This window comes from Mus pahari, chromosome 16 (genome assembly GCF_900095145.1).
Source record: "Mus pahari chromosome 16, PAHARI_EIJ_v1.1, whole genome shotgun sequence".
In the NCBI taxonomy this organism is placed as follows: Eukaryota; Metazoa; Chordata; class Mammalia; order Rodentia; family Muridae; genus Mus; species Mus pahari.
In genome coordinates this window covers 61,742,421-61,757,585 of record NC_034605.1, presented here as the reverse complement: position 1 = coordinate 61,757,585, position 15,165 = coordinate 61,742,421, and the positions used below count along the sequence as shown (strand labels likewise).

The 15,165-nt window shown below is 45.0% G+C and overlaps 1 protein-coding gene across 2 annotated transcripts in view; it reads right to left on the bottom strand.

Moving 5' to 3' along the window:
• Ntrk2 (neurotrophic receptor tyrosine kinase 2) overlaps window positions 1-15,165 on the bottom strand; it is a 318,758-nt gene that overhangs the window by 51,752 nt on the left and 251,841 nt on the right. For both annotated transcript variants that reach the window (XM_021215214.2, XM_029547603.1), the window contains exons 15-16: window positions 14,487-14,659; window positions 8,176-8,410 (exon numbers count right to left, since the gene is read on the bottom strand). In XM_021215214.2, coding sequence (XP_021070873.1) covers window positions 8,176-8,410; window positions 14,487-14,659 — 408 coding nt within the window. The remainder of the gene's footprint in view (window positions 1-8,175; window positions 8,411-14,486; window positions 14,660-15,165) is intronic.

Below are 15,165 nucleotides of genomic sequence, written 5' to 3'. Positions count from 1 at the left end.
TCTCTCTCTCTCTCTCTCTCTCTCTCTCTCTCTCTCTCTCTCTCGTCGAACTGTCTGTCACTCATTCACCAAATCCTCGATTGCCTGCGTTCCACGCAGATCGGGGACCCAACTGAGGTCCGTCTGTGGCAATTATTGAGTGAATGAATGAATGAATGAATGAGAGGACTCTTGCTCTTACACTCCTAAAACTCAGAAGTGTAAGTAAAAGTTCTTAGGCAAGCTCAGATACAAACTAAACCAACTTAGAAACTTGAAATAATTTATGCAAATCTCTTCTAATACAGAATTAGCCTGAACTCAATGTTCTGATTCCTCCCTGGCAGACGGTTCCTCTGAACTATGCTCTAAGTGTTGAGGGGAGAGCAGAGTGAATATGATTTCAAAGAATAGACAATATATCTTTTCTTTTTTTCTGAAGCCACTTTAAGCGAAACAGCCCAACTAGAAAGATCTATAATTGTTCATCTGAAAGTCAAGAGTCATTGTGTAAGTATTTTACAGTGGTGAAGAAAATAGGGAGATGACACATACAAATGAGAGCCCAAAGCACAAAGGACATCTTGCTTTCAGGAAGATATTGAATTTTCCCTTGAAATGAACATTGGGTTTATTTTCAAGTGTTCTAGACACACATCTGCAGAGGAAGCTGTCCTGTGACAGTGCTCTATGGAAGCCATCTTGGGCTTCCTGTCCCTACTGCTAACCAGTGATCTGAGATGGGACATCTCACAGCCAGAGTTCCGGCTGCCAAGGTCAGCAGCCCTGGTGTCTGAGGCACACACAACCAAACACAAACCTGACAAATCACGGACAGATTAAGTGACAGACTCCTGCCAGTGGTTGTCTTCATCAGCCACACCCTGAACCAGTCTGCGCAGATCTCAGAGACAGGAGACCTTATTCTCTGCCCCTCTCATGTTAGAACGGGGAAAGGCATAGGAGATGACTCTGATGGCGTGAGATGCTCTCTGCTGTAATACCTGTTTGGATGTGCCAAGGAGGGATCACAGATTTGTGAGCAACTGCCCTGTGTGTGGGAAGCAAGAGAGGAGAAAGAACTGGAGCTACCTCATGCTGCCTCTCAGAGAGGGAACAGTATTGGCACGCCGCACAAGAAGAAACTGAAATAATATTTAGAATGAGTTTGTCTACTTACCTACTTAATTTTCTATCTAGAAATGTTTGCATTAGGTAAAAATAAAAATTCCTTAAACACATTTGTTTTGAAGGCCAAGGTATGATAGCTATTTCTGTTTAAATTTTAAAACATTTGAAGACTTTTGCTTATTTTTATTTTGTGTGTGTGAGTATTTTCCCCTGCGTGTGTGTATATGCACCAAATGCATGCCTGGAGCCTACAGAGTCCAGAAGAAGGCAGCCAGTCTACTGTTAGGATCGAGAGTTCCCATGTGAGTGGAACCCACACCAAGGCCTGCTGCAAGAGCAGCAACTACTCTTCAGCTTAACGATGAGCCATCTCTCCCGCCCCTCCTGGTAGTTTTCATCTGCTTGTCTGTTTCTTATGCCATCTAGGCTCTTCCTCCATGCAGTGTCAAGTCTAGTTCATCACCTTTGCACTCCATCATGGGCAAATAAGGGGAAAAAGTGCCAAGCTAGGGGATGGCTCAGTGGTTGGCTCAAAGTTGGCTGTCTACCTGCTGTGTAGGCTGGGATGCTCAGCATGGCACACTGTCTCCTTCTGTTAGACAATAAACTGCTACTGAGCATCCAGTGGTGATGTCTTAGTTCATTGTCAGTAGCACTGACATCTTGGATCTTGAACAGGGCCTTGCTTCGATCGTTTTCCTTTGTCTGCCTCCTTAAATGCTGAACACAGATCGACTTACTTATTCTTCACTCTTCCCTCACTCTTTTTTTTTTAATTTTTAAAATTTATTTTATTAGATATTTTCTTCATTTACATTTCAAATGCTATCCTGAATGTCCCCTATACCCTCCCCCCACCCTGCTCCCCTACCCACTCACTCCCACTTCTTGGCCCTGGCCTTCCCCTGTATGGGGCATATAAAGTTTGCAAGACCAAGGGGCCTCTCTTCCCAATGATGGCCGACTAGGTCATCTTCTACTATATATGCAGCTAGAGACACGAGCTCTGGGGGTACTGGCTAGTTCATATTGTTGCCCCACCTATAGGGTTGCAGACCCCTTCAGCTCCTTGGGTAATTTCTCTAGTTCCTCCATTGGGGGCCCTATGTTCTATCCTATAGATGACTAAGGGAATCTACTTCTGTATTTGCCAGGCACTGGCATAGCCTCACAAGAGATAGTTATATCAGGGTCCTTTCAGCAAAATCTTGCTGGTATATGCAATATTGTCTGCGTTTGGTGGCTGATTATGGGATGGACCCCCTCTTCCCTCACTCTTACAAAGAGATGAATTAAAGGATAGCATTTCTTATGACTTCTATATAATGCTAAAGCACAGGGCAGAACACTCCTTAAAAGCTAGGCTCTTAGATGTTTGGGCCTCTCTAGTCACCAACAGATTATGTTAATTCTACACTCATGTTAGACCCAAACATAGAAAACTACCAAAGTGCAAATTAAAAGAAGACGAAGAAGAAGAAGAAGAAGAAGAAGAAGAAGAAGAAGAAGAAGAAGAAGAAGAAGAAGAAGAAGAAGAAGAAGAAGAAGAAGTCAATGAATCCATGGTGGCAGAGTAATGACCAGGCAGAGTGATGTCCTAGCACAATGTGACACAAATCCACTTCCGATCGTCCCTGAATATTGGGTTTTGCCAGCGGAGAGGAGGAAAAAAAAAAAAAAAAAGAAGGCTGGTGCAGAGAGCTGCTAATTAGAACAATCCAGAAAACAAAAATGCTAGAGTAATTTTGGGCCCGCCATGCCGGGCTGGTTTCAATGCAAACTCAGTGTTCTGATTACTCTCTTCACAGGGAGGGTGTAATTAACTCAGCTGCACTGGGCTCCAGGCTCAGGCTTCCTGGTGCTGCCAGCTCCCTCGTGACCAGGAACAGCTGCCACCAGCTATTCCCACCAGCAGAGAGCTGGTGCCCACCCCACAAGGCTGTGCACTGTCACTCCACAAGCCTATGTACAAGTCCTTGTGAGCAGAAGGTTCAGGCACTTATTAGAGTTAGAGCTTTCTTAAAGGTGAGCGATCTGTTACTTCCCAAATGAGTCGGTCCATTCCTAATTGTCATTTTCCATGTAAGACAACGTAGGTGTGGTGGCTTCAATGAGAAATGTCCCCACAGGCTCATGCATTTGAACATCCCTGGTTGGTGGCACTGTTTGGCAAGGCTATGGGGACTTTTAGAATGGAGAATGTTGCTGGAAGAATTACATCACTGGGATCAGACTTTACAACCACCCCAATTCTGGTCTGTTCTCTCTGCTTCTTGTGTGCATCTGAGATATGACCGTTCAGGTTCCAGCTCCTGCAGCACGTTTGCTGCTTGCTGCTTCCTGTTTCCGGATTGCTGCTTCCTGCTGTGCCTTTCTGCCATCATGGGTATCCAGCTCTCTGGAACCATGAGGCAAAATAAACTCTTCCTTCTATGGGTTGATTTTTGGTCATTGTATTTTATCACAGCAATGGAAAAGTAGCTGTCCAACCTTTTCCCTGGTTACTGTGCCTGAAAGGGTTTCTGACATTGGTGGGGACCTCAAATGTGGTCTGGCTTGTCGAAGCAGATGGGAAGAAAATGATGAGGAAATGTTTGTGGAAGACACCGGAGAAAGAGAAACATCAAGGACAAGAAAAGCTCATAACCTAGAGATGGTGTCAGGGCACACAAGGAGCTCTAAAGGGCACACCAGGAACACTAAAGGGCACACAGGGACTACTAAACCTCATGACCTAGAGATGGTGTCAGGGCACACAGGAGGCACTGATGGCGGGATCGGGCTGAAGCTTATAAATGGCGGTACTTAGTGTGAGGGCAAGGTGATGCAGGGCCTCAAGAGATGTTGTTGAGTTCTGAGAAACCAAGCAGTAATTCCTGCTTATCCATTTGACAGACTCAACAGTGTGTTGCATGCAATACTATATTTCAATAAGCAAAAATATACCCCAAACCAGGCCTTTGATGATGCTTTCATGAAGCCAAAAGGTGAACCATTATTTTGAAATTTTAGAAAAGGCTAAACAGAACACCTAACTCATTCCCCAAGTTTCCTACTGGCTGTCCTGTCTTCCATAATTTACCTCTTTCCTGGCTGTTCATTTCCATCTAAGATGAAGGCTTATGTGAAGTTGGGGACTGTTTCTCACTGTGAGCAAGTGAAACAAAATCACAAACTGTTCTACTAGAGTTGAGTAATGGCCACAAGCAAGTAGGATGGAGTTGATAACTTTTTATAGATTTATTATTAATAATAATTATTTTAAAAATACATGTGTATGTGCCTGTGTGAGTTTGTGTACACCATGTACCTACAGATGCCCTTGAAAGCAGGAGAAGGCTTAGATCTTCTGCCATTGGAGTTACAGATGGTTGTGAACTGCCAAACCAAACCTGGATCTACCACAAGAGCTCTAAGTGCTCTTAGCCCCTGAGCCATCTCTACAGGACAGACATAACTGGGGAAATGTCAAGACGATTTCATACATAAAGAACTGGGAATTACCAGTTCCTGTAATCCATAAGTACTTTAGTACTTTTTATATTTATTATTATTATTATTATTATTATTATTTATATGTATATGTGCATGTGTGTATGGCTGTGTTAATGCATGTATAGCACATACATGTGGGTGTCCTTGAAGGTAGAAGGCTTAGATCTCCCCAGTATTGGATTCAATGTCCCAAGTGGAGGGTTTTCTAACAAATGACAATAAAAGATGGTAGACTGCAAACACTGTTTAAATAATGCATAAATGTTGAAGATTAATTTTTTTATTAAAAGTGCACAAGTCACTTGGACTTTATATCTACTTAGAATGTTGTACCTTACACCACTATATAATTCTTGAATTACCTCCTCTATCCCAAACCCTGTACCCAGCAACAGTCACCTTTGATGTTCTATCCCTCCAGCCTTTGGAAAACCAACCAACTTCCTGTCCTTAGGTTTTCTCATTCTAGACATTCCTTGTAAGTGGAGTCACATGATACGGGCTTTTTATGTCTGATTTCCATCTCTTAATATCATGTTTTTCTTTTTGTATTTTTTTAGATTTAATTTATGAATGTTTCTGTTTGCATGTATGTATATGTACCATGTATGTGAGTGGTGCCAGCAGAAGTCAGAAGAAGATATCAGATGCCCTGGAACTGGAGTTACAATAGGTTGTGAGACACTAGGTGGTGCTGAGAACCAAACCCAGGTCTCCAGCGAGAGCAGTCAGTGCTTGTAACCACTGAGACATCTTGCCAGCTCCTTTATGGTGTTTTAATATTTTCTCTGTGTTGTGCTGTGGGGTAGGCTCTATTCCTTTGGACTGCTGAATAATGTTCCACTGGTTCACTATGTTGTTTTTGTCTATTTAACAGTCGATCCACACTTGCTGCCCGTGCCCTGGACCACCCACTGCCTGACCCTACTTGCCCTTGGGGGTTGGAGATGAGGTGGCACAGTATCAACACATTTAGTAATCCTAGGAGTGCCCTTTATACCTTCCACCTGGGTCCCATCGGTTCTAAATAAGCGTCTCTTCAGCAGTTCCCGGTTGACTGACATTGTCTATGTCAGCAATCCTCTGCCTCTCAGGCAGTCTTCAATTAGGTGCTCCTGCAGGAGTTGCCTTTGTGGCTGCATGGCCCCTGGCATTTATGCAGAGGTGGCCACTGCCTTTTCTCCTACAGATACTTAAATTGCCTGTACTCCTTATATATCATGAATAACTCTCCTATGAGCTTTTGTGTAAACAGAACTTTTTCTTTTTTTTTTTTGGTATATTCCCAGGTAGAATTATTAGGTTATATTGTGACTTTACCGTGAAAGTCTTAAGAGATAAGACTGTTTTCCAAAGCTAAGCTGTTTTCTAAAGCACCTGCACAGTTTTGCTTTCCCACCAGAAATGGATGAGAGTTTTAATTTCCCCACATCCCTGACAACACATACTGCTGTCCTTCCATCTTTTTTACAGCATCCCAGTGGTATGAGGTGATATCTAATTGTAATTTTCCTTTGCAGTTCCCTAATGACTGGGGTGCTCAGCATTTCTCCCAGTGCTTCCTGGTCCTTTCATATCATCTTTGGAACAATGTCTGTTCAAATATTTGCCTTAGGTTTGAACTGAGTGTCTGATCTTTTCATTATTGTTCTCTGAATTGTCTTTCTAGAGATGATTCTGAGAAGGTCGGGTTTCACCTACTTCAGTCCTGGCACTGGGATGAAATACACCCTTACTGATTTGTATAATAGTTAAATCACAACATTTATTGAGCTCTTTCTTTGTTCTAAGTCCTTTTTTTTTTAAGTTGTTGTTTGGACCACTTATTTCTCCTTTACATACTCATGAAGATCAGCAAAAGCTCCCCTCAGAGAAGCAGTCACCCATTTCTTCTGAAACTGGGAGACACTTATCCTCACTTTTCTTTATTATTATTATTATTATTATTATTAATTGGTTATCTTATTTATTTACATTTCAAATGTTGTCCCCCCTTCCCAGTCTCCCCTCTGCAGCCCCCATCCTATCCCCCTCCCCCTTGCCTCTAAGAGGATGCTCACCCACTCACCCACTCCCTCATCCCCATTTTTCACCAAGGAAAGTAAATTTAATAAAGCAAATGCATCTATAAAATACCATCTGTACTTCAAAAGTCTGGGAAAAGCTAGACATGTACAGACTCGAGGCAGGTGCTGCTTCTAAGTTCTTTTTTGTACCCTTGAGATTAAGATTTCTCATGTCTCCCACAAACATCAAGATAGGCCCCCAACTTGACCTCTAAAAAACACTTCATACCGTAGAAATGAGCAATGCTCATCAAAGCAACAAAGGAAAAGCCACCGCAAAAGTCTGCTGAAAAGCATAGAGCAAGGCATAGATTCATTCTCTTAAACCAATGTAGCAAAGTTATTAAGTGTAGCAAAGAACCAAGTTACAAATTGTAGCAAAGTTACAAAGAGTTGCAAAATTACCAAGTATAGCAAAGTTACCAAATATAGCAAAATTACAAAGTATAGAAAAGTTACCAAGTGTAGCAAAGTTACCAAGTTACCAAGTGTAGCAAAATTACCAAGTCTAGCAAAGTTGGCAGCAGGAGAGGACCTAGCATAGGAACTCAGAGGGTTCATCTTCCAGCTAAATAATCACCAGCTGTACAAAGGCCAAGGTTGGCATCGCCTCCACCAGCCCTATCCTGTTCTGGAAGTTGGCAAGTGACACAACCCATGAATATTTCAAGACCATGTTGAACCACCCCTTTGCTATAGCTTCTGGGTTTCTAGAAATGTCCCCATTCTTTGCATCCAAGTACCAAGACCTCTCCATTTGCAAATCTAATTACTCGGAGTATGCTAACCACAAGTAGTCAGTGGATTTGAAGTGATGTCAGTAACTCTGCCCTTTTGTGATCAGAGTCTTTCAGAACAGGCTGCCAGAACCACTCTCACTGTGCACATGTGTGTAAATATTCTGCTACTATCACCCAGTGTAGTTCTAAACAAGTTCATACATGTCCAACCTTCAAGGTGTCTAGTTAGCATCTCCCAGCATCAAACGGAAGTCCTTGCTTAAATCTGTGACCCCTGTGCCTTCAACCAACACCCTGTAAACAGTGATGCGGTTTCTCTTGGCAATGTGACACAATGCTCTGGAAAGCCACTGTAAAGAACGGTTTCCCCTAACACTTATATGCTGGACCTATACACACCCTAGAACGTGACTGTGTTCCAAGCAGCACTTTAAAGAAGTGACTTAGGGAAAATGGGACCCATAGGGTGGACTTTGATCCAGTCAGCTGATGTCTGAAGAGGAGATTTAGAAGTGAGATCTTCCACTAAAGCTCATGCATGTAAAAATAAAGATTGTGGAGAATATAGAAAGATGGCAGCCACCTTCATTCTAGTAAGAGAGCCTGAGAAGTCATGCCCAGTACCACTATGACCTTGGAGATCTCCAGTACTGTGAGGAGTCAATTTCCACCAACCAGGGATGTTTTCCAATGCCAGCCCAAGCATATGAATACAGGAGGTTTCCCCCACTTAAGACCATCTCCTTGCTGGAGCAGCTACTCACCCGATAGTAGTCGGTGCTGTACACATCTCGGGACATCCCAAAGTCCCCAATTTTCACCAGCAGGTTCTCTCCCACCAGGCAGTTCCGGGTGGCCAGATCACGGTGCACGAAGTGTTGGGACGCCAGGTAGACCATGCCTGCTGCGATTTGCTGAGCGATGTGCAGCATCTGCGACTGTGTCAGCTCTGTGGGCGGGTTACCCTCTGCCATCAGCACTGCATCCGGCCCGTGTGCCCTGCGGGGGGAACACAAAGGGTTGGAACCTCAGCTGGAAGACTGGAAGGACCCTTAGTCTCAGCTCAGCAGCTGGGACTGGAGGACACTGGGTGAAAAAGAGACCAGGATGCTCCATTGCACAAACAGTTTTATCTCTACAGCCAAGAAAGCACCTAGTGGCCTCTTTTCTAATGACTGGGATGCCAGGGCTGTGTGGGCTGGAACAGCGAGCCCCTCCCGCCACAACACATCAACATGCTAATGTTTCTGGAAATTCAGGACTCATCAGACATTGGCCACAGTCTCAAACTCCCACCCCCACCCCACCCCACCCCCCACCCTCCCACCCTTCCCAGAGGGAGCTACAGAAAATAATAAGTGTGTCACTGCCTTGGGGAGCACGGCTTGGACAAAGCTAGCCACCCCAAGGGAAAGTAAGGGAGTGGGTGTCTCCTTTTAGACATTGGAAACACAACAAAGATGGAGAGCTTTTCAACACATTTTAGAAGGGGGCAACTTCATCTGTGGGTCCCAGAACTGAATATGGGTGTTTGAAAGTGAGAGAGCCGGAATTACCCAATATTTTTAGCCTGGATTCTACCATGCCTTCCACAAGCTGTTCCCACCTGCCAGAGGTACACCTTTAGCCCCCAAGGCTGAGGACTACAATGACTCTCCTTTTACATTTCTAAAACATGCTGTCACCAGACTTCCCCCACCCGCTTCTCTGGGAGCAAGCAGAGGCCTGGGGCCTGTCTCAGTCCACCACTATCTAACACCCCGATCTGGGGAAGTGTTTGAACTTCACTTAATCTGTAATTTCCTCATTAGTCAAAGGCATGGGGGGGGGGATTAGTCTGGGTGATCCTTTGGTTCCCTCTCTGCTGCTGAATATCAAGATATTCCCTAGGGAGGAACTTCCTGGTCTCATAGCAAGCAAGTCTTAACAGTTTTCACCTCTCCTTAAACCCCAGGCCCCAGCTGCCTTTTGTAGCACCCAGGAACAGACTGAAGAAACATCCCTTGAGGTGAGAGGACAAGACAGGGCACAGAAGCCAAAGCCCGGGCTGTCAGGATTGAATTTGAATCCAGTCCCAAAAACAGGAGAGTTATATAACCTTCTGGGTCTGTTTCCTTATTCTACAAACCAGACCCTGGGAGTACTTTCCTAAGAGCATCAGCATGAGGAAGACTTGAGGATCCTTCTAAGGAGGGAAGAGGGGATTTTTATAGAATGAGGGGCGGGTCTTTGCCAAAACAGGGCCCTTAACAGAGAGGTACGCAGAATCGGGGTAAAAGGGAACTTTCCTTTTCTTGAGAATGCCAAAGTTCTTCTCACCTCACAGAAGATTCCTCACCAAGATCTCAACCTCGGGTAAAGTACCTAGTAATACACTAAACTCATAGGGAATCCAAAAGACTAAGACAAACTTAGGTATTCAGGGAATGAACAAAGTAGGTCAATGTCAGCTATAGCCTGTGCCAGCTACAGAAAACAGGACTCCTATGTCTGTAGGAAGCAGAGATTCCAAACCCCTCCTGAGAAGGCCCCTCTGCAAGCTCCTGCACCAGCCTCATACTCCACAAACAAAGGAAAGCTGGTAGCCCCACACCAGAGCTCTTCATAGCCCTGAGCATGGGGGCAGGCTCTCAGAGCAGCCATTTTCCTGCCCACTTCTAGGAAGGCAAGAAAGGTTTTCCCTGATAGAAGCCTCCACACACCTTTGCTTTCCTGGAGTGGATGGCTCTCGATTAAGGGAAGAATGGGTGAGCCTCCTGGAGGAGCTCTTAAGAGGAGCATGGAGTTCAGGTCTTCCTGCATCTCTTGAAAAACAAAAACTCATGATGCTGCTTCTTCTAGGAGCTCCTTAACAAGTGGCAAGGCCTCCCCACTGCTCTGGGTTGGGGAGCCAGTAGCAGGCTTCAGCAGCTACAGGAGGCACTAACCTTGCTGGTCCAGTGGTCTCTGGCATGGCTTGAAGCTGGCAGTTTACCACCCTGAACTGGCTCTGTGACTCATACCTCTTTCCTATTAAGTGTTTCAATGTGCAGGGGGTGCTAGAGACCAAACTTGGGGCTTGCACAGACAAGGTGAATCCCTTACTGTCAAGCTGCATCCTAGCTCCTTCTGTTTGTTTGTTTGTTTTTTAAGATTAAAGTGAGTTTACCTGTTAAATTTCACATAAATAAAAATCAATTGGCACATGACAGTTATACATATTTATGGGATATAGTACGGTATTTAATGCATGTGTAGAATGTATAAGGTAAGATTACAACAGAATAATTGATACACATATCACTTAGATATCTACATTCCCTTGTATTAATAGCATCATCTCTATAGCTATTTTAAAATATGCAGTGAATTTTCACCAACCATTGTTACCCAACCCTGGTCCCTAAGACTTATCCATTTCATACAATGGCTCCCCTGTTCATCCTTAAATCATACTCCTCTGAGGGTGTTCACAGCCACTTTCTCTGGAAGAAAGGGCATGTTGGGAGTCTCAGTTTTGTCACCTGCTGTATGACTCAGCTTCTTTAACTGTGCTACAAGAGCGGTAGCAGTAGTAGTGGTAGTAGTAATAAATTTATCATTCATTTTTAATTTTACTACTTGGTTTTCATAAATTGATATATCTATATGCTTAGAAATTTTGAATACCTATTACCTGTTACTACTTGAAAGTTACTCGTCTTCCCTTATCCATATTAGAAGGGAACTTTGGAGAGGTTGTAGAAGGAAAAACTGTGAAACTCCTGAAACAAAATTTTCCTTCTCTTTGGCCATTCCACTGATGTAAGACCTGGCCACGCTGCTCGGTGTATGTGTTCTTACATGAATAAGAAGGTAAGAGACATAAGACATCTGGCTTTATCAGGCTCTGCCAAGATGCTTGGAGATCTGTCATGGCAGCCTCGGGCCAGGTCTCCTCCCAGGAAGAGGACAGCCTGTACTTGCAACGCATCACTGCACCTGAGGTCTGCTCCTTGGCAGCCACCCTGTTCCAGAGTTTAGCAGATTCTGGAATAAGTTGGCTGAGGTTTTTAAGCTCTCCACACCCTGTGTAGGATGCCAAGGGAGGGCTTCAGAAGGCCATAGGGGCTCTGAGGCATGACTGAGAGTCAGAAAGTCAAAGGATGAGATGCACTGCACATACTCACATGCATACACACACATTCACACACACACATACATGCACAATGCACCCACACATGCATACACACATTAACATGCATGCACACATGTATACACAAATACACATACACTCACACACATCCACACACATGCATGTACACACTCACATGCATACACACATTCGCACACATACATGCACAATGCACAAACATGCATATGCACATTCACATGCATACATACATGTATACACACATATATACATTCACACACATGCATATACACACTCACATGCATACATACACTCTCACACATTCACACACACACATGCACACACATGCATATGCACTCACACCCATATACATTCACACACACACACTTGAATACACACTTATACATACACACTTATTGCACTCATGCACACATGCATACATATAAGCACATACACTCATATCTACACATAGTCATAGCCACACATACTCACACTTACATATACATGCTTCCTCCACATATTCATGTACTTATACACACACTAACACACACATACTCACACACATACACTCCTACACACCTTCGCATTCACACACAAAACATATATACACTAATATACAATCACACATATATGTACTTACATTCACATACTCATGCATACACACTCACACCCATGATACACACACTCACACACACACATTCACAGAACACACACACTCACACACACACATTCATTCATAGGGTACACACACTCACACCCATACACACACACACACACACACACACACACACACACACCACAGTCTTAACATGCAGATGAACATGACTTCATGCAGATAATTGCAGGTGGGTTTATTTTGGTAGAATATTTAAGAAGGGCCATTTTTGGATTAAGAACAAGCCTGAGACAGGGCGTAGTGGTGCATGCCTTTAATCCCAGCACTCGGGAGGCAGAGGCAGACAAATTTCTGAGTTCAAGGTCAGCCTGGTCTACAGAGTGAGTTCCAGGACAGTCAGGCTACACAGAGAAACCCTGTCTCAGAATAACCCAAAGTGTGTGTGTGTGTGGGGGGGGAAACAAGCCCAAGGACTGATGAAAACATTTTTTTCATATGAACAATAGCCCTCAAATGAGATGGTGTTTTCTTTTTTCTTCACTTTAGCTCTGACAACAGGAAGTGTGGAATCTGCCATTACCCTGCCTTTTACCCACAATGAAAACTTCACTAACACAGGGTAATGGGTTAGGATTGTCTCTCAATACTTTGAATTTCCCACGTGCTCCTGGTCTCACCTGGCATCCCCTCCTACACACATCTGTAGGGAAAGCAGAGGTCCAGTCCAGGCAGAAACTGAACAGTATTTGTCACAAAGACAGAGACCATAAAAATAGTCCAGACAACAGCAACCCCTCAGCCAGTTCTGAAAGCACTGTCCCCTTTCAGCCATCCCTCCTGGGACTTACTGATCACTAAGCCCACAGTGTGGCTCTTGCAGCAACGCGTGAAGCAGTCTGGGGATGACTTCTGTGCGACACCCCAGGCAGCAGCCTGAGACATGAGAGGAGGTCAGGGAGGACTATGTGTGACCATTACACAAAAGATGCCACTCACTGGGATCTGAGATCCCTGAACCAAAGTAAATAGAAAACCATGGCAGAACTAGTGGGTTGTGGAAACAAAAGTTACTGATAACATCCGCTCTCAACTCCTTCTTGGGATTTGCGTGGTACTGCCTTCTCGGGCAGGGAATAGAAAAGAAGGCCAGGAAGGGAAGGCCATCAGGTTGCTACCCTCACATTTTGTTTTTCCCAGGCTTTCATTCTCTACTGGTGTACACAGAATGTGCAGGCTCATACTTCAAAGATGCCAGCTGATGTTTAAAGAAAGGAACACATAGAAAGGACCTCAGAGTCTTGGGGTCTGGGGAGTGTTCCTGAGCAAGATGGGCTGAAGATCCACTCAGGAACCACATGGTGCTGAGGAGGAAGGAGAAGCCATGTTCTCTTGTCCATGCTGGAACACGTGTGCTCCCTCTCATGCCTTACATGAAAGATCCATTTTTTATTTTCTTATCTGCCTGATGCAAACAAAGACATTCTTAGCTTTCTTCCATGTTATGTGGTGTCTATGACTCCCTATATGCTTCTTTCTAGACAGTCACAGGATGGGGATATCAACCAGGGGTCCCCGCCAAGGTGATAAGCAGCCCCAAGTCATGTTATCAAACTCATCTCTTCTCGGGATCCTGTTAATGACTGAGTTGGTCACCAGCAGGATTTTTCTAACAGAGTTTGCCCATGGTATGCCATGCCAACCCATGCTAGCTCAGTACAAACAGTCGCTCAGGACACTCGACTCACACATGCCAGAGCTGAGCACTAGTGCATGTGCAGAGACACCACCCTGCAGACACACAGTATGTAGGAAGGAGAAATATGCTTTCCTTTCCTTCTACCTTTCCGTGTCATGTGTGGGAGCAGCCATCACCAAGGAATACTCCAATGAAAGGCCTGAGCTTACCTTCACCCTTCCCAGGAGCTTCCTCCCATCCTTGCCCTGGTTATCTGAGCAGTCTTCTGCCCGCTTCTCAAGCCCAGGTTGGCTCCTCCCCCTTACTAAGCTCAGGTTGGCTCCTCCCCCTCACTAAGCCCAGGTTGACTCCTCCCCCTCACTGAGCTCAGGTTGGCTCCTCCCCCTCGCTAAATCCAGGTTGGTTCCTCCCCTCACTAAGCTCAGGTTGGCTCCTCCCCATCACTAAACTCAGGTTGGCTCCTCCCCCTCACTAAGCCCAGGTTGGCTCCTCCCCATCACTAAGCCCAGGTTGGCTCCTCCCCCTCACTAAGCCCAGGTTGGCTCCTCCCCCTCACTAAGCCCAGGTTGGCTCCTCCCCCTCACTAAGCTCAGGTTGGCTCCCTCCCCCCCCACCCCCAACCCCCCACCCCCACCCCACCCCCGCACTGTACCTAAGGAACTTGTTGAGGTCCCCGTGCTTCATGTACTCAAAGACCATGATGAGTGGGTCGCCCTCCACACAGACACCATAGAACTTGACAATGTGCTCGTGCTGGAGGTTGGTCAGCAGCTCAGCTTCGCGATGAAAGTCCTTGCGTGCGTTGTCGCTGGCGTCCTTCAGCGTCTGTCAAAATGGAGACATCAAAGAGAAGGTTGTTTGGATAAGGGATTCCACCAGTGAGTCCTAAGAATTCTAGAAGGGGTGAGCATGTCTCTAATTAACTACATAAAATGTCAGGAAGCACCGTCATTCCTGAGGAAGTACTATTTGTGCTTGTGAGGTCTCATCCTCACGGGTACACAAAGGTCCGGAGCTTTCCGCGCAGTCTCCTAACTGCATTCTCATTGAGTTTCAAGGGAGCTTATCTTACGGGCTTTGCCCTTCTTACCCTTGGTCTGGGTCCAATAATCACCGTGGTGTCTGTCAGTTCCTGGTGCCTGTTGAGATTTCTATGGTACTATACACACTTCTCTATTCAGAAAACCTTTGAAAATGTTTTTTTTCCTTAATTTTAATCTATGTAGATGTATTTGCATAGAGCAATAAGTGCATGCATGTGTGCCCGTGTGTGCATGCCCGTGTGCACGCATGTGTGTGTGCGTGCATGTGTGTGTGCGTGCATGCGTGTG